Source organism: Salvia splendens, chromosome 13 (assembly GCF_004379255.2).
Source record: "Salvia splendens isolate huo1 chromosome 13, SspV2, whole genome shotgun sequence".
Lineage (NCBI taxonomy): Eukaryota > Viridiplantae > Streptophyta > Magnoliopsida > Lamiales > Lamiaceae > Salvia > Salvia splendens.
Genome location: NC_056044.1, coordinates 23,212,566 through 23,237,213, shown reverse-complemented (window position 1 = coordinate 23,237,213; position 24,648 = coordinate 23,212,566). Strand labels below are relative to the sequence as shown.

General features: G+C 34.4%; 4 protein-coding genes across 4 annotated transcripts; 1 reads left to right on the top strand and 3 right to left on the bottom strand.

Annotated features, from left to right (window-relative positions):
* Positions 1 to 1,375: 1,375 nt before the first annotated feature.
* On the bottom strand, positions 1,376 to 2,036 carry LOC121761118. Its single transcript, XM_042156712.1, has one exon. It carries the CDS (start codon positions 1,932 to 1,934, stop codon positions 1,515 to 1,517), a length of 420 nt encoding a protein of 139 aa, XP_042012646.1. The 5' UTR covers positions 1,935 to 2,036; the 3' UTR covers positions 1,376 to 1,514.
* A 2,914-nt stretch (positions 2,037 to 4,950) lies between these two features.
* LOC121762765 (probable aquaporin PIP2-8) lies at positions 4,951 to 6,241 on the bottom strand. The gene is made up of 4 exons (XM_042158752.1): positions 5,885 to 6,241; positions 5,507 to 5,802; positions 5,284 to 5,424; positions 4,951 to 5,204 (listed from the first exon to the last, which is right to left on the bottom strand). Exons 1-4 carry the CDS (start codon positions 6,177 to 6,179, stop codon positions 5,085 to 5,087), a joined length of 852 nt encoding a protein of 283 aa, XP_042014686.1. The 5' UTR covers positions 6,180 to 6,241; the 3' UTR covers positions 4,951 to 5,084.
* An 8,394-nt stretch (positions 6,242 to 14,635) lies between these two features.
* Positions 14,636 to 17,142, top strand: LOC121762194. The gene is made up of 2 exons (XM_042158002.1): positions 14,636 to 15,087; positions 16,064 to 17,142. The coding sequence occupies exons 1-2, from the start codon at positions 14,773 to 14,775 to the stop codon at positions 16,901 to 16,903; spliced, it is 1,155 nt and encodes a 384-aa protein (XP_042013936.1). The 5' UTR covers positions 14,636 to 14,772; the 3' UTR covers positions 16,904 to 17,142.
* A 92-nt stretch (positions 17,143 to 17,234) lies between these two features.
* LOC121762195 (probable CDP-diacylglycerol--inositol 3-phosphatidyltransferase 2) lies at positions 17,235 to 19,500 on the bottom strand. The gene is made up of 10 exons (XM_042158003.1): positions 19,405 to 19,500; positions 19,226 to 19,310; positions 19,092 to 19,141; positions 18,871 to 18,910; positions 18,680 to 18,724; positions 18,532 to 18,597; positions 18,336 to 18,450; positions 18,201 to 18,257; positions 18,009 to 18,107; positions 17,235 to 17,657 (listed from the first exon to the last, which is right to left on the bottom strand). The coding sequence occupies exons 1-10, from the start codon at positions 19,463 to 19,465 to the stop codon at positions 17,604 to 17,606; spliced, it is 672 nt and encodes a 223-aa protein (XP_042013937.1). The 5' UTR covers positions 19,466 to 19,500; the 3' UTR covers positions 17,235 to 17,603.
* Between the last annotated feature and the right edge of the window lie 5,148 nt (positions 19,501 to 24,648).

Here is a 24,648-nt window from a genome sequence, read left to right as displayed (position 1 = left end):
GATAGTAGGTAGAAAAGTTTCAATTAAACGGAAATTAAATTCATTTGACCACCAAAACATTTCTATATTGTTAAGTGTTTTAGGATGCGTGAGAAAATATATGGTGCATTTTGAGAAGAAAGCTAAGTCTATATGTGTGATTTGGAAATCAGGCTTGTTGAGTTGTTTTAGGATCTGCTCATTTCCGACTTTCTTTTTGACACATGATTTAAGAATAAAATAAACTTGGTTTGAACTTTTCTGAGTTTCGCTAACTGAAATTATAATCTGTGGGGCACATTAGCAAAAAACAATATCGTTTTAATTTTAATAAATAAAAAATCAACATCATCAATTTTCAGCTCATTCATCTCTCTCTTTTCCCATACTCTCTTGCCATTCACTCTTCTTACTAGACCTTCAACTCTTTCAATGACTATATTCACAAACTCAGATAAGGAGACAAAATGAAAACTTTCATATTTGGATTTTGTAACGGCTTCAACAACCATCACGAGTCTCACTTTCAAGTGGCCTTCATTCTTCTCCCTATGGGCGTGATGTGCACAAGATCTTGTGCACACGGAATGACGCACACAGAGTATGCATATTTAAACTTTGAGTTCGTCCACAAATGGCTGGGGTGTCTAGTTATAGAGAGCATTTTAAATCCCAATCCAAAGCTGGAACATTATATTTGATTTGAAGTTGAAATTATAAAAATTTTGGATTCCCTGAGATTTGCTGAAAATCTAGGTCAATATATTTAGAGATGTGTCATTGCATTGAGTGATAAAAGCCCTTTATAGCCGTCGACATCTCAATAACATAGCAGGTTAGCTAGCTAGTTGGAAAATAGAGTATTCTTCCTTTGTATTATGCATCCATTAAACTTCCCAGTTCTCTCACTCTTTCAATCCAATCCCTTTACCACTTAACTTGCAGCCTATATATTCGAAAATGGATGAAAACAACTAATTACCCCATAGGAAACACGAGTTTCTCTCATCTAACTTGGCATACAACAACACTTAGTTTAGTTGCTAATTAATCTAAGCATCCTCTATTTCTCCTTGGATGTCGAGTATCAAGAAATTATGAACGAATCAAGTCCTCTTCGAGCAATCATAGAGTAGTGATAAGCACAAGCATGCTAAGAAACAGAGACAGCTTCAAACTAAGCATTAAAATCATCTAATCTTGAAAACCGCACTCAACAACATATTAACTCCTAGCAACAACTCATCCTACACTAAATTCATCTTCAATCTCAAACACAATTTTCAACCCAATCTTTCACCTACCACAAACAATTTAATCAAATTAATTCTTCAAGCTGAATTTTCTAAAGTTACAATCCGAAGGTGCTAACAGATAAAATGTTGGATTACTAAGGTTGATCTTCAAAATATGTGTTTCATAATCTAAACTAAATATGTGGCTTTTAGTCTCAACACTCACATTCCAACAAAAGTGTCACTAATTCATTTATTTTCTGAATACAAAAAAAGAGACAAACCGAGGTAGGAAATCACTCATACACTTTTATTGATCATATTTCGCCTCGCCAGAAACCGTGCCACGGCTGGTGTAACAGCTAAGGTGATCGGAACCCTGACCGGAAACAGAGCTTTATTCAGCAGGATTGCTAGAGCAAGAGCGCCGCCGCTCGAAGCAGCCAGCTCGGTCGTACGATTCTTCTCCTTCGCTGGTATTTCTGGAGAGCTTTTCGTCGTTATCTCAGGATTTTCCGGCAGCGGATCAGATCTACCGCCATCCTTGGACTTATCCTTGCCTAGATTAGATAAACCAATCCTCTCGAGTAGGGATTCGACATCGACGTTGCTGTTAATCGCGACGTAGAGGCCCGAAATTGAGGCTGCGGAGACTGAGCAATGCACCACTACTCCTACTTTACCGTATTTTTTGATAAGCTCTTTGAATCTGGCAGCCATTTTCCAGCTCAAATCTGGAGATGGAGGGTGATTAGGTGGGATAGATCGACAAGATTGATTGAACGGTGAGGTTTTGGGATTTAGGGTTTTACGAAAGCTTTAATTCTTGCCAAAGGGGTAACTAGAAACGGGCCGTCTTTGTATTTTCTATTGGGCCTGCATTTTGGATCCATACAACAAGTCATTAAACTCTATTGTTATATAGGAACAATTTCTCAACATAATTCCTCATTAGAAATATGAAAACTTGTGTTAGAAAACAAAATGGTATACCAATATTTTTTATTTTTCTTTTAATGTATGGACATAGTTATATATAATCTGATTTTTTTAAATACGATAACCTAAATTTTTCATAGGAGTATGATGAAAATGTTCATGCTCCATAATTTATTTAGGAAAGTGATATTTATGTTCATATGTTTAAAAGGGTATATTTTTTTTGAATATTCACTCTTAAAATCACATTAACGTGCATAGAATTTATCCTGATGATTTCTGTTTTGGTTTTGGCAAGAATCAAGATTCAAAAGAATATTCCATTTGTCCATAAGAGTAATATTTTGTCATTTCATTCCATCTCACAATAAAAGTCACATTTCACTTTTACCCTAAATGATAAATATGTCTCACATTACACTAGCTCACTTCACTCACATTCTATTATAAATCAATATTTATATTAACTTTTTTAATTTATTATTTTTTATAGTAGTATTTTTTAAAATTTAAGTACATATCAAATGTAACTCGTGGAACATAGGGAGTAAGTAAATAAAAGGTATGGCGGCATAAAATTTTGGTGAAGTTTCCTGAATGATCCATCTTTATATCTAAATTATTAGTGCTTTAGCTAAAGTTCATTGATGTGGAGTATAAAAAATGACAAACATAATCATTTCATTTTCCATTATTATGTTGTCAGATTTTGAAATTGTATTTTGTCTCCATGTAAAGTGGTCAAGGTAATCCTTTCTAGAAAATTGCAGAGACCTTTCCCGATTATGGTTACCTTTGGATACAGCATATATTCTTCCCAGATATAGGTTTACACGTGGCATTCTTATATTGGACTCAGCCAAATTCATGATCAGATAGGAATCATAGGATTCCATATCCATTCCTTTTTAAGCTCATTTTTGTTGGATTATTAATGTGTTTTGTTACTTACTTTCTTTATCTTCGTATATAGGGATGTTAATGTAACCCGAATCTGTGGGCCGGCTCGAATAACCCGATAAAAATACAGGGTTAGGGTTGTAATTTCGCAGCCCGAATTTAAAATCGGGCCATTCGGGCTGACCCGTTCGGGTTGTCGGGTTAGGCGGGCTGACCCGTTCGGGTTACGGGTCGGCCCGTCGGGTTGAAGGTTTCTGCACGGCGAGCAGTTTTTGTAACGGTCATAACTTTCTCTACAAAGCTCCGATTGAGGCGTGCAATATATCCACGCGAAGCTCTTTCGAAGACAAAGAGAATGATATGTATTAGAGGTTTATCAGACTTCAAAATCGCGAGAAACATTGACTCAAACAAGGCTGCTGCACATCCACATATTTTGTGTACATTTTCTAATCAATTTTCTATCATTTCTCAACAAACATGTAAACATACCAAAATATAGAAATATAATCAAAATCATCCAAGTCAACCCTCTAAAACCATGCAAAATCCAAATACGTCAACCGACTATATAAGATCACAAAAAAAATCATCATGTGGTTCATGGATTCATAAATACGCGTATATAAAAACTTTCTTTTAGTATATTTCCAATATAATAGTGCAAAGTGTTTTGACGCCGCTTCGTCATTGAATTATGCGTACTTTGATGATTCTTAAAACAAAGATAAATTATTATTTGACTTATTTACAGCTGGAATAAATTAAATTTGACCAATTATAATTCAAGAAAACTTAGAGTTACTCAAATTAGCTAGCATCTTGATAATTCACTCTTTAACAATTCAAAATATTTTTGTTACATCTACGATGCACCTCTCACGTTATGAAAATTTTATTTAATTTTCTATGAATTGATTTATGTTTGAATTTTGAAACAAAGTGTTGATTTATGTTTTAAATACATAAACATACTATTGATAGATATTTTGTAAATAATTATGTAATGAATAAGTTATTTAAATTTAAATAACTTAATCTTTTTAAAAATATTAAAGAAAATTAAAAATATGTATTTCATTATTGAATGATTAATTAAAAATATGTATATAATTAAAGAAAATTTAAAATACATATTATTTTTTGAAAATATTAAAAGAATTAAAAATACGCATTGACCCGAATAACCCGGTGGGTTAGCCCGAAACCCGAAGGGTTAGGGTTAGGGTCGAACTTTTATAACCCGAAAAAATATAACCCGAATAGCCCGTACCCGAACGGGTTGGCCCGATTGACATCCCCATTCATATATATACACTGGTTAAATAAAAGATACTGTATCAAGTATGAACACATCTCAAATACTAGTACCTTGTTTGGGATTAATACGTGAGTGGGTATTAATGATATCAAAAATCTCAGTTCAAATCTAATACACTTTTGCAAGTTATTACTATAAAAAAATGAATTTATCACTGCACTATTTTACACCTTGCAAATGGTTTTTGGTTGCTATGAATTCAAATTATAAGCAATAAAAAAAGTTCATCAATCGAGTTCCGTCCAAAAAAAGTTTATCAATCGCGAGTAAAACATGATGAAGCTCACATACAACTCCCAACACATGGGGAATGGTGCCATCATTCTCTAGACAAAGTTAATGCATTGAATGGGCATTAATTACTTCTTCAAATTTAACTCATGATATCTTAATTTTGAAGCATTACTTTTTTAGCATGATTGGTAATTATGTACCACCTTAAATTATAAAGCAATTACTAAACAATATTGTTGGCTAATTAAATGTTGTATTTAAGTTTCATACTAATTTGTTTAATGGTAATAGAGGAGTATATATAGAATTGAAAGCTTAGGTAAAAAGAGACAGAGAAGCAAATAATTTACAATATGGAGAAACAGATAATAACATTAATTATAACTGTACGAAGGGATTCACGCAAAGCAAACATAAAGATAATAAATAAATTAATAAGAACGACACATCAATAATCCCATTCTTCATATAGCGTCTCAGTTGCTGGGAATGCTCCTGAATGATCCCAGCGCCTTGATGGCGGCGGCCCTCAATATGTACTGGTGGTACGCCGCCGCAGCCAGAGCTCCCACGAACGGTCCCACCCAGAATATCCACTGCCATTCCAATTCACGCACATTAATTACAAACTCATTCTACAATTATTCAAAAATTTAACCTCAAATTAAGTCTTACATGATCATCCCAAACTTTGCCGTTGTTGTAGATAACCGCAGCACCGAAGCTTCTCGCAGGATTGATTCCTGTTCCGGTGATGGGGATGGTCGCCAAATGAACCATGAACACCGCAAATCCGATGGGGAGCGGAGCCAAAACCTAAAATAAATAAATAAATCAAAGAGCGAAAAAAAAAAGAATGTGAGGATGATAAAACGATGAGCAGTGCAGTAGAGCTTACAGGAACGTGAGAGTCACGTGCGCTCCTCTTGGGGTCGGTGGCGGAGAAGACGGTGTAGACGAGCACGAAGGTGCCAATGATCTCAGCGCCAAGTGCAGTTCCGGTGTTGTACCCTGTGCTAACAGAGTTAGCTCCGCCGCCGAGCTTGTTGTAGTAGCTTTTCATGAAAGCTTTCACCAAACCCACGCCGCAGATAGCACCCAAGCTCTGAGCTACGATATACGCCACAGCCCGAATCAGCGAGACCTTCCGGGCCAGGAACAGCCCGAATGTCACCGCAGGGTTGATGTGCCCACCTATATTTCAATTCCACACTTAGTTTTTAAGCTTCTCACAATTTGGGGATTTTTCTAGGGTTTTGAAAGAAATGAAATGAACCTGAGATTCCCGCGGTGCAGTAGACGAGGATGAAGATCATGCCGCCGAAAGCCCAGGCGATGCCGAGGATGCCGACGCCGTCGCACTGGTCGGCAGCGTTGAGCTTCTTGTGGCCGATGACGGTGGCAACAGTTACGTAGAGGAAGAGGAGGGTGGCGATGAACTCGGCGATGAGAGCTCTGTAGAAGGACCAGAGCTTGAGCTCGCCTAAGTCGAGCAGCGGCGCTGGCGGTGGGTCCACGTAGTCCTTGCCGTGGTGGTGGACCTCCGGCTCTTCACTCACTTCCTTCGTCATCTCTGCTTCGTTTCTACTTTCTCTCTCTATCGGCTGTATTGCAGCTGGTGGAGTCTGGTATTAGCAGAAGGTGGAGTTTATAAGCCTGGAGAAGAATGGACTATTATTACTCCTTACTCCGAGATTAAGTGTCACTCATATTCCACTAACTCATTATCACTCACATTTTATTATCTATCCATCAGCGAATAGAAGTCACATTTTTTATCGGCACTGAATTTGAAGAAATATTAAGAAAGGTGGGTGGACGAAAGTTAGTTAAATATGGATTCTACTTGTATATAGTACTCCCTCCGCCTCACAATAAGAGTTACAGCTTGTCATTTCTGACCGTTCTACAATAAGAGTCACATTTCACCTTTTACCATAAATGGTAACTAGGTCTCACATTCCACCAACTTACTCCACTCACATTCTATTATAAAACCAATATAAAAAGTGGACCTCATATTGCACTAACTTTTTCAACTCACTATTTTTAACATTTCTTAAAACTCGTGCCGATATAAAATGTGACTCCTATTGCAGGACGAAGAGAGTAATTAGTTTTAAATGATAGTAGTATGTAAGTAGAATTAGCCAGTTGAATGTGAGATCTCTTTACCATTTATAGTACTCCCTCTGTTTCACAATAGGTGTCATATTTGGTGTGACCACTAGTTTTAAAAAATGTAAAGAATAGTAGGTTGGAAAAGTTAGTGGAATATGATGTCCACTTTTTTTGTATTGGTTTTATAATAGAATGTGAATGAAGTGAGTTAGTGGAATGTAGACATATTTACCATTTATGGTAAAAGTGAAAAGTGACTCTTATTGTGGGACAGATGGAGTAATTATGAACCGAGATTCCTATTCGCGAACGGAACAAAATTGAAAAATTGAACTCCTATTCACAGATGAAATGAGTATAAAACTATTATACTCTCTTCGTCCCACAAGAATATGTACTCTTGCCTTTTTAGTCCGTCCCACAAGAATATGCACTTTCTAATTTTGGTAAGTCTTTTGTCTCTAATGAGGTGAGACTCATTCTCCACTAACAATACTTTAATTACTTGTTCTCACTAACTCTCTCTTATTTTACCAATTTTACATTAAAATCCGTGCGGAACTCAAAGTGCATATTTTTTAAAAACAGAGGAAGTATAAAATTAGAATCCACGTTTTCTGTTACTTTATAAAAACACACACGGAATCAACTTATATGAAGTAGAGGCGGACGGGTGTAACCTAGAACAGTATCATTGCAATTGGCCGCATATAATAATGTTCCGGGGTTAATTACATGAATTTCAAGTGGGGCCGACATGTTCAGTTCCTTTATGGTTATTTCGATTTGTATTAATGTGGGAAACCTTTCGATTTTATAATGTTTTATACTTATGTTGTTTGGGACATTTTTGGGCACGAGTCTCTATTGATATGAAATTATGGCACTTGTTACTAGTTATAATGATAGTATCTTTACAAATTTTAAGAAAGTCCAAATTAATATTCTCATAATTATACTACTAATAATAGTATTTGTAAAAGTTCAATTGTTTATTCGAGAGAGTTGGATAGGTGGGGGGATAAAGTGGGTGGTTTGGTAATGAGTGTGAGACAATGATGTATTGATCTGTCCATACATCGCAGCTAATCCAAATTCCAACGGTTACATACATGTCCTTTTCCGATTTTCAAATTCAAATGCCAATTTCTTTGTTTTCTTTTTACTAATCATTAAATAAATGCCTTCTGTAATCTACTACTATTTGATTTCAAAATCGAATTATTTGGGATATTCTGATTATATTGTACTCTCTCGTCCACTAAAATATACTCATATATGAAGATTTGTACAATTTGTTTTTGCATTTGTCCTTATAATTTTGTGTTAATTAACATCTTATTCAAAACTTATGTCATCCAACGTGTTTGCAATTTAAAACCTTGTAATTTTGTCCCGATGCCTAATAACTAAGACTATTATTTTAAGAGGCTGTGTATAATTTCTCTAATATAATTCATCATATGAAAAATTAGTCATGCAACGTGTGTGTGTGTGATATGTAATCAGCCAAATTTGTGGGACATAATCACTGGCGGATCCAGGATTCGGAAACGAAGGGGGCGGAATATATAGTATTAGCTTGATTTAGTGTGGACATGACTATTTTTTTCGTTGTTCGGGGTGATGCCGAAGGCAAAGGGGGGGGGGGGGACAAACATAGTAATTTTACATCCCGATAAGGGAAAAATAGTCGCACGGAGGGGGCGACCGCCCCCTCCTGACCCCTAGATCCGCCACTTAACATAATTCAAATAATAGTTTTGTAAAAAGGTGAAAACTTTTCAGTAGACACTATTAAGGTTGAATCTTTGACTTCCCTCATCAAGAGTCTCATTATTTGAATGTCTATAGAAGTACAGAAGATAAATAATTATTTCAAAAGTATTACTATGGGTAGTATTAAATTGTTATTGTTTACTCTATTTATCTCATGGTCATACCACAAATTTAGAGGTGTCCACGGTTCGAACTGGAACTGAACCGCGAGTGTGTTTCGCGGTTACGGTTTCGATTCCAAAACTGACGGATTAGGTTTCGGTTTCGAACCAGTGATTTTCCGACGGTTTTTCACGATTTCGAACCATCATTTTCGGTGGTTTTTTGCGGTTGCGACTCAGTTTCACTGTTTTCTGAGGGTTTTTCGCGGTTCCGGTTTGGAACCTGCCGGAACCGACGGTTCCAGCACGGTTTCGGTTCTGAAACTTTCAAACCTCAATCGAACCAAGATTCTAAAATCGACGGTTTCAGTTAGAATAAACTCTCACGGTTTCGTTTGGAACCGTAACCGCCGGTTACGATTTCACGATTAACCGCCGGAACCTTAAATCTTTTTGGGCACCTCTAACCACAATCATACTCAGAAATGGTCAATGTATTTCTCTTTTTAAATACCAATATAAGAAAATATATTGATATGATCAAGTAACTACTGTAAAATTCGTGAAGGGTGACTTTGTTACTATTTGCTTAAGCAAATGTAATGATATCATTAATATGACAAATGAATGTGTTGGTGGAATAGATAGGAACCGAATGTGCTATAATCATCATTACGTAAGAGAAAGTTTGATAAATGTGGATGTGTTACCTAACACAAGCTAATTGGGTTAATTTGTCCTTGGAATATAGAAAATGTACTTTTTACGTCTTATATTTACCGATATTGGAATAATTCTCAGGATCAAGCCTTTTTTTACAAGTGAAATCATTTTCCTTAACCTAAAGATTACTCAAGGGTGAAGGATGTAGTACTTGGTTTGCAAACAAAGACAAAGGACACTAAAATATGACGTAGGTGCTAATGAGGAATAACTATTCTTCTATAAGATAAAAATACCCTCTGAGTTTTTTATGCATAGATCCAAATACATCCATGTTCAATATGAATCATATGTTATATACAATCTCATAATATTATGTATACATTTGGAATAGAAATAATTATTGATGTATATATGGTTAAAATAAATTAGCTTGATTTTCATTTTAGTTCGTCAATGAATTATAGCTTGAGCACATTTCATGTTTATAAAATTAAAAAAAAAAAGTGGAAGAAACTTTGGAGACTACATGTTAAAAAGTAAAAAAATGACATAAGCTTATCACATTACTTAGCATATATACTTTCAATATTCGATATTTTTTCAAGACAAAGCTTATCTGTGACCACATTATGTTAGAGATTAGGTGGAATCGTCGTCAATTATGCTGTCCTTTATTTGGAACTGTCCCTATCCATTTAACTCTTAATTGTTTAATTTGGACACAATATATAGTGATCTAGTATAATACTCAACAATGATATATGGAAAAACAAAGATTTGATCAATTATATCGAATAATTACCATTCCAAACACACATTGTTATAGGGGCAAGTCACGTATATAAAATTTGGAGAACTATTTAGATACCTCAATCAATACATAATTTTCCAATTACGGCATACGATATTACAATTAAATGACAATTCGGGGCACTTTTTTTCTTATCAGAATTTCAATTTTGTTATTTCACAAAGGAGTTAGGTAAAGTATCAACGGAAAACTTTGAAGATGGATATAATAAACACTAATTCAAATCCATATCAATAATTATTTGCCTTGCTTTGAATTATATTATGCATATATGCATATATGGAAGTGGCTGGAGTAATATATATGCATTTTTACCATAATCCTTTCATCTTTGTTTATAAAAAGATTTTGTTTGAGAGTGAAGCCGATGTTTAAAGAAGTAAGAGAGAACATCTTTTTTGGTCCACGAACTTTGTCAAAGTATCATTTTAGGTCCGCGAACTTTGAAAATATCATTTGAGGTCCGTCAACTATGGATTAATATCAATCAAAGTACTTTTTTACTATTTTCAAGTTTTTTCGGACGAAAATACCCTTAATACCTTAAAGGGTACATATTTTTAATAAACTTATCACATACTCATATTTTTTTTATAAATATCTTTACTATATATTTTTTTGAAGAATTTTCTAAATATAATTTGACATTTAATATTATCACTTAATTTTGTGATATGCAAGAAAAGTTCAAAGCTCCTTCTACAACTTTTTATAATTAAAGAATTTTAAAATATTTTTAAGATATGGATACTTGCAAAAATTATTGTCACCGTCAATAGACGATACTTGAATATTGATATATTGTCAAAAATATACAGTCAAAAATATATAGTAAAGATATTCAAGTATCGTCTATTGACTGTGAGATTAAATCTTACGAATATCCATACCTCAAAAATATTTTAAAAGTCTTTAATTATATGAAGAAGGTCTTTAATTATACGAAGAAGGAACTTTTCTTGTATGTCACAAAATTAAGTGATAATATTAAAGGTCAAATTAAATTTAAAAAATTAGTCAAAATTATATAGTGAATATATTTACAAAAAATATGAATATGTGATAAGTTTATTAAAAATATGTACCCTTAAAGGTATTGAGGGTATTTTCGTCTGAAAAAAAACTTGGAAATATTAAAACGTACTTCGATTGATATTAACTCATAGTTGACGATGTTCAAATGATATTTTCAAAGTTCACGTACCTGAAATGATACTTTAATAAAGTTTATGGACAAAAAAAGATGTTCCCTAGAAAAGTAAATAGAGAAGCATAAATATTTGGTAGACATTTCTAGAGAACCGTTGGCGATATTCTTATTATTGTAAAGTGAATTTTCAAATTTATAGATGTTAAACATGCAGTACAACTTTATATTAATGTTTTCCAAAGTTAATAACTTGGACTTGATGATTACCAAGAATTAAATACCGGTAATCTTGCTACTACGATTATTAAAATGATTGGTTATAAAACTATATCCTCACAAATTAATTATTTGAGTTATTATATTTGGGACAAATTAACCCTAAGGGTTCCTCACACCCCAGCCCAGCCCAGCCCGGCCCGACGAAGGATGTACTCAATGGCCTGCAAAAAGGGAAGTTAGTTAGCTGTGCACGAACCTACAAGAAGCCCTTCCTCAAAACACTCCTCAATGACTGTGGAACCAACTCAGCTATGCTCTGCAGGTAAATACATGACATGACCTAGTGTATCGATAACAGATCCCCAGCTGTAGCTAAATCGCACATGCTTACACTATACTACTATACACCCTAATTTCAAACTAAAGCCCTCATTACCTGATTATCGGATTATGTCTAAACTATCCCTCTACAAAAATAAAAATCGAAATCCCAGCTTAGATATAAATTTCTACCTAAACTATCTGCCTACTATCTAAATCAGCCCAATACAAATTATATTGGCCCACATCTCTTCACTCCACCGGATATCAATCCATACTTTATTGGGCCAAATCCACCAGGATTTACATAAACACTCATTATTTTTTTTTATTAATACTATTACTTATAAAATATTGCTGTCTCTATTCGTCTATTACACCTTACCATGTTTATTTTTTAAAAAATTATCCTATGTTTAACTTTTAGGGGTAAAAATATACTGTAATTTTTCAAAATGATGACTGTCTCTTACAATATCCAAATACAACATCAAAACACTATTACTCCACAAGTTGGTGGATGATAATTCACAGCATATTGTGCTAAGTTACTAATTATCCTATTACAAATTTAGTGCCTAACAACTTACAGAAGATTACAAATATCTAAGATTCTAAATTATTAGTTACATGATCTTGTAACCGAACATCTCGGCCTTCACCAAGATTGCAAGTCCCCACGCCTTCATGAACAATTACAATATTATAGTACTAATATTAAATTTGAATGTGCATTATTGAACCATCACATTAAGTATACTGTAACATTATCAAAACAAATGTGTTTATTTGTTCTATTCAGATTATGAATGAATTAAGAATGTTTATATATGTAGTTGAAACATATACAGTAATTTGTAGGAAGGCGTGTGGTATATGCAAGACTGCATGTGAGAGGCACAAGACAGTGATTGGAAATTGCATGGCCGCGTGTGGAAGCCACGATATATTATTAATTAGAAATATGGCCGCTTTCAATTGCTATAAGAAAGTGACTACCAATTTACCAAATACTACTAGTATAAACTAATCAAACTTTATTTCGCCCCAAAAATCAATTGAAAAATAATTAAATTAAGATTTGTTGCAATTATCGGAAAAAAAAGTCTGGCTATGTTTTCACTAATGTATCACTAATGTTTTTCATTTAAACGATATTGTTTTCAGTACATAAAGATTATTATTTAACCCAACAATGATTGCAATAATTGCAAACAATATTAAATTTCATGATCTTTTAAATTGATTTTAAAAATACGTGATACACAAATTTGATTAAACTTTAATAATTTATCTAAAAAAATATAAGTCAAACTAATTAATCAAACATATGCTAGTCAAGATATAATATCCTACCCATGAAGTCTAGTTGATCAAACATGACTCAAAACCAATCCTAGCCCATTAGCTCAAGTGGTTGAGGGGTAAGGATACCGCGCCATCCTGGAGGTCACGTTTTCTACTCCTGATGGCCCATCTTGGGGATTAATTTCCCCTGGGGGTTTTTGAGTCACTGGCCTGGACCCGTGCTTGGGGGAGGTTGGTTATGCAGACTCATTCCTTCCCAACCCGACAACGAAGCGTAGCTCGGTGGTAAGACGCTTCACCTCCGACCGTTAGACCGAGGGTCCGAGTCACTTCGGGGGTAGATGGGGGAACCATCGTTGATCCTCCTTTAAAAAAAAAAAAAACATGACTCAAAACCAAATTTCGAGCTGCAGTTCAACATCTCTTGATTAGTTGTATTGCTTTTATACTTATTGAAACTTTTCGTCAAAATATTTGACAAAGAACTTTCATGGTATAATATGCGATGATAATAAGACAATATAAAGATCCACATAAATTCATAATAATGTTGACATCATTTCACCATTCCTTATTTTGCTTTGACATTTCCCAATTGGCAGGACAAATACGTTGAACACTTCTCTTAATATCATTTGTAACGAAAGGATATCGAATTATGTATTTTAAAAAGGTTAGAAAATGAATTATAAATTCTACTTAGAAAATATCTCCAAACTAGTCTAAGTTGATCGCTTAAAAAAACTGAAAGATGATTCATAATTCCAGGTTAGTTGGTAGCTACTATAAAGGAAGATGTGAAAGCCACCAACTTTGTCCATGCGACAACGTCACCTTCAACTTATTCAAACAATGTGGTTAGGAGTTACTCCTTAATCAATTATCATGTTTCTTTCAGTTTCCAAAGCTAATAAAGAATCTCAAGAAACACTTTTTTACTAAAAAGTAAATGCATCTTTCTCAATTGACTAAAAATGTTACAGTTACACGAGTGAGAAAGGAGTGGTAAAATAAATGTTCGGTCATTCTAAATTATTTCTAATCAAAGTAGTCACAAAACTTGGTCTCTCTCTAATTTGTGAATTTGTTTGAATAATTGTCTTATACAAGTAATAATATTCTGATACACGTAGAATGTATAATACCATTTCCCAATTATATAATCTATCACAATAAGTAATAAACAAAGTATTTCGTGAAAAGTCGACAGGGTACGTTCAATTGATCCAGTCTACTTGAAACCAGAGTTAGATCGCGTGGATGATTTAATTAAATATACTATCAAGACTAAAACAAAGAGAGAAAGAAATGGGCCTGTAAGGGCAGCACGGTTGGTTCCGGGAAGAGTTGCAAGAATGAGTATGGGTCGACGTATAGTTGCAACATCTCTTAAATACAAGTATGAGATTTTGGGAGGTTGGATTAACAGCCCTCTCTTAAAAGATCACCGCGTACCTTGATTAAACACCCCTTCATAATACTACCTGGCGGGCCAAGTTAGACCTTATTGAAAAATAAGAAAATACATATATTGTGAGAATTTTAGATAAGAAAGAGAGTGGTAACTGCCAGCCAACCTGGACAGTATCCTAGTCTATGGACTTTGCGTTATCTTCACTTCAAATCTGGTTTCCAATTCTTTTTTTCAAATAAAGGGGTAATTTATTGTTGGTGGAATTAGCGACGAAATGGAGAGGTTGATCTACTCCAATTCCGTTCCTCTCAAACGCCGCCTCAATTCGCCGTTTCTTCCACAACTCGCTCAAGCGGATTCGCCCCAGCGACTCCGACCGTCTTCATTGTCTCCTTCGTCTTCGTTTCCGCGCCGATTGAAGTCAGTTTCCTGCAGTCTCAATGTCAACACCTCAGGTTTTCTTTTCCGCAAAGGTGTGGATAATTCGCCTGAGATTAATTTGGAGCCTCTCGTGGAATCCGGTGATGGGTCTGCGCCGGAGCCGGGTCTTCTCAAATGGCTTGCTCAGAAACTGTGTCGCCAACAAAAGGTATTGCTATTTTGTTTTTTGTTAATTTTCTGGGTGATTATCTTTTGGTTTCTTAGATTGCTCAATTTTGGGTTTATTTTCCAGGTTTTGTGACAAATTTCTTTTTGCTTTCTGTTTGCCCTCAAAATGAATATTCTTCTATCGATTTGATCGATATGAAGTTGAATGTGGTGTTGAATTTGTATAATGGGCTTCAGATGTGATCATGTGGTCAAAGATTTCATCTTTTGTGGTATTAGTAGTTTGTCAAGTGTTGAAAATTAAAGTATGCTTTTATGCATGACAAAAACACAAAATTTGGAAAGAATTACAGAATGTTATGAACAAATAAAATATCTTTCATAGTTGTCTAAAGAAGTGGGTTATTCTGGGAGGCTATATTCCCATATGGTATACGCGTTATAATGAGTAAGATCAAAGCTTATTTGCTTATAATTATTCCTCCTGAATTTTTTCTCTTTCAAAGACCAAAACTGATAGTATTGCTGAATGACCTCTCCAAATCTGTATTTTGGAGTATGAAAATTGTAACAAGTGACTTTAGGCCCTTCTTGGTATGATGGAATGGAATGAGGGTGGAATGGGATGAAGGTAGGAATTAAATGACAATTTCATTGCATTTCCTTCGCATTTTCTTTCCATTCCCTCTTTCATTCCATCATATCAAGCAAATGAATAGAATGAAAGTAGGAATCACATTCCATTCCATCATACCACGATGGGCCTTAGTTTTCTATATCCATTAACTTATGATTAGAAGGGACTAGTTAATGTCAACTACTAGTTAAAATAATAAATATATGCAGATAATTGATTATGTGACAAATTGAGTAACTCTGCTTTCTAAGGTTGCTTTTTTACAGAGCAAATAACAAATGTAATTCATAATGCACTCGTCAAAGTAATTACTGCTCATATATAGAAAATCGGGATAACTAAACTAGTTAACCCTAATGTTATTGGCTGGTTGTTACAGGTGGTTAATGCTGGGAAGGTAATACTACTATCAGCATTCATTTTATCATTTCTCCATCCAGCTACTGTATCTCCGGCCATTGCAAGTCTCCAAACTGCAGCCCAGTCAGGAGGTCCAGCAGCAGTCGCAGTTGGTAACACTCTCATTCGCAGTGAGTTGCTAAGCAGTGCGTGGACGGGATTTTTCGCTGGCTGTCTGCACACACTATCTGGGCCAGATCACCTTGCTGCATTAGCTCCACTCTCAATTGGCCGCTCTAAAATGGAAAGTGCTGCTGTTGGAGCTCTATGGGGATGTGGGCATGATGCTGGCCAGGTACTGTTTGGCTTGCTGTTTTTGATTTTGAAAGACCGACTTCATATTGAGGTCATCAGAACATGGGGGACAAGAGTTGTGGGCTTAACTCTTCTTGTCATTGGTGGAATGGGTATCCGGGAAGCTTCAGAAGTCCCTGTACCTTGCGTTGCCCTAGAAAATGGCGAATGTGATGTTAGTGAGTACGAAGCCCTTGTGAGCCAACCAGTTGGAAAGAAGAAGATCGGATTTGCTACATTTGCCACGGGAATTGTCCACGGGCTTCAGCCTGATGCACTGATGATGATCTTGCCTGCACTTGCTTTGCCTTCCCGACTAGCTGGTGCTGCGTTTTTGTTGATGTTTCTAGTTGGGACAGTCATTGCAATGGGAAGCTATACTGTCTTTATAGGCTCGTGTAGCGAGGCACTAAAGGAGAGAGTTCCCCGGATAACAGAGAAGCTCACTTGGGCGTCTTCCCTCATAGCGATTGCGTTGGGGCTTTCTCTTCTAGTTAGCCAATATTTCGGATTTAGTCTCTATTGATTTTCATTCTGAGCCTTGAACTATGGTATGTTTAGATGAGATGTAGCTGAGGATTTGAAGGTGATTGATTTAGTAAATTGAGAGCTAAAGCTCATTTTTAAACGCAAGTTATTTCCTCATAAGTTAAGCAGGTTTTCTCTATTTCAAAGGGATTGTTGCCACTTCATACTCTTGAAAATGTATGAGATGTGCTATGACAATGTTCATTTATATATACTTGATGTGTGTGCATTGTAATATTTCCATTGATACTTTATGATCAAGAATCAAAGAGCTCAGGAACTATGTAAACAAAGAAGAAAGATAATTTGTCATTAAACGCATAGCAATCTTGGAAGCAACCGCAAAACAGAAAATATATATCACGAAGTGTTGTACTCCTAATTCAAAGATCAAGAATGATTCTCAGCTTGATTTTAATCAACGTGGCCGAACCATTTTTTTTACATTTCTACAAAGGGAAGCAACATCGAGCTATGCAGACAAGAGTATGTATATGTTAAACACGACCCCCAGGAATGTGAACAGTGAGAAGCGTTATCCCCCTTGAATTCATTGACAAGCACATCATCAGCTTCTGATTCAAAACGCATGTTGGAATCCTGAATGCCAGTGTCCCCATCCATAAATACGCTGCGTAAGTCAAACCAAAACGAAATTTGAAGTTTGCAGGAAACAATGCAAGGACTGTCATGCCATCCTAATGCTTCTTAGCGATGTCATAAAGTATACATGCATCTGCAGCTGTCTTCATCTGCAATCAGAAAACAAATGAGCGGTTTGAGTTGTGGATAGACAGATCAAGGAGAATGCAGAAATGATCATGAAAGTCGCATCTGCTATATTTTAAAGGAAGTATCTATGAACCTTTTTGGGACTACTCTATTGATGCACCATGCGAAAAATGCAAACTTGAGAGAGTACTAAGAAATAAAAGATACTACTACAAATCAGATTAATGGATCCCCATAAAATTTGCTTATTTTTACCAAGAAGTTGCACACAGAAATCCCAACTTAAGAATGCACATAGCATAGCATTTTAAGCATACATTTGTAGAGATATCATTAGACAATATGAGGAATACCATTGTTTTTTGTACTACCTGTATAATGTTAATTAGTTGTTTGATTGCCCATCCAACAAGACTCAAAGGTAGTAGAGTCTTGTACAGCCAGTTTCGCGTTGAAACGTTTAATAAAACCTGAGAGAGAAATAACAAAAAATCAGCCAGTCTTGTATAAGTAAACGTCTCATTTAATGCTAATAAGAAAAAATCAAGTAATACGAGACTTACTTGAATAAGGTTCTCAGTCGGATTGTTTGCCAGAAGAAACAATATAATATAAAGCACCTGTCAGCCGAACCAACAAATTAAGTAACATATCAAACTCGGAACACATCTCTGGGAACAGACAATAGCTAGTACTACCTCACAAGAAACACAACAATAACCCATAAACTTCCGATTCCTGTAGTAAAGCTTAAAAAGCCAGTTGCTGCTATCTTTAACATCCTTATGACTACTCTTTCCCACCAAGAACGTACTGCACAAAGTAGTAAGTGAATACGGAATCTATCACTGAGAAAGGAACAATCATATTGCAAGGTTTGTAACAAAGCAATACCTATACATTTGCAACCAATGACTGGCAATGTCTAGAGCAAGCAATGACAAGAAAGTCAACCCAGGCCTGGCAAACATCACGAGTGATGACTATTATATAGTGGTATATTTATAGAAATTCGATACAATAAAAACCTAATCTAGTTTACCTATAAACTTGGGAGAGAACAACCAACAGGCAAGCCGTGCTTATCCTGCAATGTAAAATGAATCAAACAGGATAACTTTTTTTAAAAAATTGGTAAAAAGAAGCAAGGATATTAAAAAGCAAACTTACTAAAAACGAATCACATATGTAGTAAGCATCAAGGAGATATTATAAATTAAAACCAAAAGGTACCTGTCTGTCACCATGTCAAGAACAGCACCAAATGTTGAAACTGGAAAACAAGGTTCAACACGTTATTCCAAATTCCACTGTAAAAAGCAGGTGAGGCTAATCTACACTATGAATGACCAATTGTGCAACAATGTGTGAACATTCAGGCATCCGATCCATTTAAGCAGAAAGCAATGCAATCGACACTTATTAACGGAGAAATGCAGATCATAAACCCTAACCTTGATTCAATTTGCGTGCAAACCATCCATCCAATGCATCACATACAAAGCTAGAAAAAAAATACACAACATAAGATTCACAATAACGATTGACCAAAAAGGAAAAATGAACAAGATAGAGACGCGAATCCTACCTAACAAAATACAAAAGGGAGAAAAGATACTTATCCTTAAAGCATATCGCAAAAGCATAGCAATTCATTAGAATCCTCACATAACCTGTGGATGAGTGAAGAAAAGAGAGGATACCGCGGTCAAATCATGGATTAAGTGGATGCGATAGTGTTGAGCAGGTTGAAAAATGAATGATTACCGATAATGTTTGGGACGTAGAGGTAAACGGACAAGGTGCTAGGTCTCGACTTCTCCGCCATTGGCAAAGATCTGAAGAAATTTGTGTAGCAAATTAGGAGGTGGATTGTTCAATCAACGGATTCGCTCTCCGTGATGAATAATTATTGAAAGAGCGTGGATTTTTAGAAGAAGCTTCAGAAGAATGGGGCGAATGTGCGAGAATACTGAAAAATCGCTGATTGCAACTTGCAAGAATCAATTTCAGAGATGAGTACAAAGTGTTAATCAAACCAAAAAAAAATTAAAAGTAGCTTTGAATAATAAATAATACTACTACTCGCATAAAAGAGGTAGATGGAATTCTCATATGCATAGGTAATAGGTTATAAATTAATGAGAAAATGGTGATAAATAATATTTTAAATTTTATGGGAATAATATTTTCAAATTTTAATGGGAATAATTATAGAGGGCATAAAAATGAGAGGAACAATGAGAAACCAACTTTTCAGAGAAATAAAATGGAAAAGATAGATTCCTAAGAAAACATACAAATATTTTAAGTGCTTGGGCCACTATTTGTGAAAATCAGTTCAGTTCATATATGATGACAAATTAGGCCCAATTAGCCCACTATATTCGTTTTTTTTTTCTTTACTCACTTGCTATTTACTCACTACTCACTCTCGTTTTCAAGAAATTAATTTTACTTTTTAAATTAAAAAATGTTTGGAGAATTGTCATTATATTTGATCACATCCCCTCTTTTAATATTTGGGAATGATTTCAATTAAAAACATTGACGTATGAGATGGTTTGAGATTGTTCATCAAATCATCTAACGATTAAATCGTAAGCAAATGATAAAAATTTTGATGATGGTTATAGATGAAATATATTATTCAGCATACAACTCAAACTTGGCATTCTAGAAGAGCAAAACTGAAAATTGTGGTCATAAACTATAGGTAGTTTGTAGTAGAAACCATATTTTATAGCTTAGCAGGCAAGTATTAGAAATTCAAAATTGTGAAACCTCAATCAACTAAGGTATGCATATTTGTGCATCACTTGTCAACTACATGTAACGCGCCACTTTAATCTACTGACTGCCTATCAAGACTCTGACAACATAAATTTCAGGACTTCCCATTCCCATTCGACGAATGTTTGTGGGCCCTGATATTAGGTGACAAAAGAGGATATGATTCACAAAGTTGGGCCAATTCGAAAGCCCATTTAAAAGTAACTCTGTCTATTTTTTGCCGTCCACACCGTCAAGTACTTTCGAATTCGATGCAATAGGGTACAGTTAGAGGTGACCCCACTATAGAAAAACGTTCATCCAACTTCAAAGATTTAGGGAGTCAACTACGTGTCCTTCCCTTTAGAATCATCACTACTCACAATCACTAGCACTGCATAGAAAAATAGCACCACGCCTTTATTATTTTATTTATATATGATATATTGTGTATCCATTTGGGCCTGCTGAATTAATTGTTATCAAAAGAATTAAAGGTTGCTTTATTATTATTTTTTTAATTTGAAACTTGATAAGGGGTTTGCCAAAAAAGAAGATTATCACGTTAGAATTGTGAAACGAATAATAAAGTTACAGAGTTCCCATTCATTGATTTTCCAATGCTAGCTAGTCGAATATAATATTGACGTTCTTTTCTAATAGAATAATTATTATATGAAATTGATATACTACTATGTTTTTGGAGAAAGATTGTTTTTTCTACCTCGGTCATTTAAGTGATTTACGGTGAATGGATATTTGAATTAATTGGTGACCGCAATAACTTATCAGAATAATAATAACTTTTTCTAAAATAAATGTATTAATAAGGAGTATCCATATTTATTCCCACCTAATGTGGTTCCAAAATTCGATATATTAATTGCAGGAAAATAATCTTACTAGTTAAGTACGTGGTGTTTTATCGTGAACCTTTACTCTCCCTCTAAAGATCATATTTGAAGGTAAGTTATCGAATTAAATAATTTCAATTTCATTAATCATATCATATATAAATGCTTTCAATGGATAAAACAAAACTCTCCATGTCTTATTTATAGTGACACATTTTTCTATTTTGGATATTTCATTCTAGTTGATATATTTTCTAAAATGGAAATAAATATCTCTATTTTCTTTTCTCTTTTACTTGATTTTCTCTCTACTCAATTCATAAAAAAAACAACATAAAATCTCATGTTCCAAATGAAGGAATATTATAATATTCCAAATGTTCTTGGACTGCATCATACATTAGTGATGTTTACCGTTACTAAAAAGAATTTATCTTTTGGGGATACAAAAAGTGAGACACAATTACTAGCATTTGGAAATTTTTTAAATCATAATTTAGGATGCAAAAGAAAGCATCCCTAAGTTGAAGACAAATTATCTTAATCTTTTTACTTTTTTAGACGTTTCCATTTGCGTCTCGTAATTTTAATTGGGACACTAACAATAATGACACTTTATAAAGCGTTGATGATATAATTAGACACACAAATTAGCGTCTTTATTAGCTTAAAAAGTATCCTTTATCTAACTTTTTTGGTGCAGTGAGTTAAAGATCTCACAATTATTATTAGTTTATCTATCATACTCTTAACAATCCTTATAATTTAGTGATTGGTGATAATGATCTAAAAAAATGTACATGTTATAATGGTAAAAGGTTGAAAAAGTAGAAACGAAAAAGGCATAAACATTTAGTCGCGGATAAGTGGCGGTGGCATCTACAACAACCGGCCATGCGTCCTTACATTCAAATATGGGTAGCAAATACCTAAATTTTATCCTTAGGGGGGCGGTTTGTTAATGTAGTATTTCAATGACTAAAAATATATTCGAATTCACTTTTGATGTTAAAATAAATGGTTTTGGGAGTCAACATCACAAACAATGCAGAAGCTCCTGTGTAGGACACAATCACCACGTCCAATAATGTTTATTAATTGATTTATATAATATATATGCATTGAAATGAGAGTACCGACATCTCAAATATGGATTTTATTACAGCCTGGAAAATCAATCTGCGAGAAGGAACGCAAAATCGATACAATCGTTTAACGTTTTATCCAATTATGTTGTTCCAAAATTGGCTACTTCTCTAGACTAGACCTAGCTTAATTATGCATTTTTTTACTTGTCAAATTAAAAGACAGCAACTCGCAATAGTTCTTGTTTATTTTATTATATATTTAGGAAAATATACCAATTATAGTTTATAGATAACCCAAACAAAGACTGGTTTGAGTATATACATACATATATTATGCTGTTACGTTTCATACATATAAACTTGATGCTTTGCAATAATAGATTTATGGCAAACTTGATATATAAAATCCTTCTCAAAGGAGTTTGATTAGTGGAAGATATTATCTATATATAGTGGTAGCTATTTTTTATGGTTAATCGCTAACCCTATCTGTATAGTGGTAGTTATTGCCCGATAAATGATATCGTACTCATAAGAAATGAGGAGATCATATCTGTATAGTGGGAAACAACTATCTAGTATCTACAGTATTAATCATGCATTCTATGACAGCATATTATCTTTTTTAAAAAATTAAAAAGATAAGTTTTGTTGGGTCAAATTGAAAAACCGTAGAAAAAATCCCATTATGTATACGGAATATTAAGGCACAATCTATTAGTTACACAATTGTAATAATTCTTTTCAATTTTAATTATATACGTGTATATTAGTTGGAAAAATTCTCAAATGGAAAAAATATTGAATATAGGTTCTCAATATGAGAAACATTTTTTGGTTTACAAATCAGATAAACACACATTATGGGAATGCGTATTTAATTGAACATGCATTCGGACTATGCTTAACCTACGTACACATTTGGGTAATGAATTACCTAGAACGCGCGTTCAAAAAAATGCGTAATTCACTAACATATATAGAAGCTTTCCTTATTTATGAAATTTAGTTAGGTTTAGTAATGTTGATTTCATGTGGTTGTATTCTAGGAAGATGTATTGTGTGTCAAAAGACTCTTTTGTGCTATATTCACATATAAGTTCACATATCATATTGTGACTCGAATCTGAGTGTTTGACATTGAGTACGGCACCAATTTGGATCGATTGAGGTCCGGGGTGAAGGATCAAGCTAAGAAAGGAATTGGAGAGCAAATATTGGGTTCGGACACTCATAGGGGGTCACCCGATCGAGTAGCTCAAAAGATAGCACACCACCCGATCGGGTAGAGCTCCTCGAGAATCCAGGAAAACCACCCGACCAGGTGGATTTTGGCAAGACCCCCTACCTGACGAGCTCCTCGAGAATCCAGGAAAACCACCGGACCAGGTGGTTTTTGGCAAGACCCCCTACCTGAGCGAGTAAGGGCTGTGGAAGTCCAGGGCCAACCACCCAATGGGATTGTTGGTGGCAAGACCCTCTATCTGGTTGGGTAAGGGTTGCGGGAGGCAGAGACATCTACCCAACTATGTTCTAAGTAGCACATTTTTTTTATCAAAACTATGAAACGTGAAAACAAAATAGTATTATGAAATTGCAAAGTTACAATTTTTCTCAATCATCCCATCCGAGTGCCAAACTCATCTTGGTAATGCTCAAAATGGTATTGTTAAGTTCAAATAAAAAAAATGAGAAAAAAAGAAAATATACTTATTCTGATAAAACAATGTCATTTTGAGAATCAACAAAATATAGTGATTTGTATACATGCAAGATATTTGAAAAAAAATGAAATTATGTAATTCAATATTTTATTTTTAAATTTTATTATAAACTAAAAATTAAGCGAAAGTATAATTTAATTGACTATTCCATTTTATTTAACTAAATAGCCTTTTTTAAGTTGAAAGTAAATGGATTTATTGACACGTTTTCAATTGTATAATTTAGAGTTAGTAATCAAAGTAGATATAGACTAAACTATACGTGCTCTTTATGAAACCTCAATTACGTTTGGCATTCAATATAGCGATTTGAGATTTTTACTACTAGTATTTTTTTTATTTTTATAGAAAAAAGTTTTTGAAGCAAAAAAATAGTTACTTCTCACAAATAACAAAACATATAATTACACCAATTCAAGTGATAGTATTAGTAACTAACAAATTAAAAGATTTTGACGTCATTGTAATATTTTTTCAATTTATGTCTTTAATCGTGTACATCGGAATAAAGATTATACTACTAGTCTTTAATTATATACTTATGTCACACACATGGTGCGTATTATCAAATCA

Excerpts from the sequence above, each read along its gene's own strand:
- LOC121762195 (XM_042158003.1), bottom strand. The coding sequence starts at position 19,465 with ATGGCGGAGAAGTCGAGACCTAGCACCTTGTCCGTTTACCTCTACGTC. Across the intron at positions 18,725-18,870 it reads CTTGACATGGTGACAGACAG|GATAAGCACGGCTTGCCTGT; the intron begins GTACCTTTTGGT and ends TTTACATTGCAG. Across the intron at positions 18,258-18,335 it reads ATTGTTGTGTTTCTTGTGAG|GTGCTTTATATTATATTGTT; the intron begins GTAGTACTAGCT and ends TTCGGCTGACAG.
- LOC121762765 (XM_042158752.1), bottom strand. The coding sequence starts at position 6,179 with ATGACGAAGGAAGTGAGTGAAGAGCCGGAGGTCCACCACCACGGCAAG. Across the intron at positions 5,803-5,884 it reads CTGCACCGCGGGAATCTCAG|GTGGGCACATCAACCCTGCG; the intron begins GTTCATTTCATT and ends ATTGAAATATAG. Across the intron at positions 5,425-5,506 it reads CACGTGACTCTCACGTTCCT|GTTTTGGCTCCGCTCCCCAT; the intron begins GTAAGCTCTACT and ends TATTTATTTTAG.
- LOC121761118 (XM_042156712.1), bottom strand. The coding sequence starts at position 1,934 with ATGGCTGCCAGATTCAAAGAGCTTATCAAAAAATACGGTAAAGTAGGA.
- LOC121762194 (XM_042158002.1), top strand. The coding sequence starts at position 14,773 with ATGGAGAGGTTGATCTACTCCAATTCCGTTCCTCTCAAACGCCGCCTC. Across the intron at positions 15,088-16,063 it reads AACTGTGTCGCCAACAAAAG|GTGGTTAATGCTGGGAAGGT; the intron begins GTATTGCTATTT and ends TGGTTGTTACAG.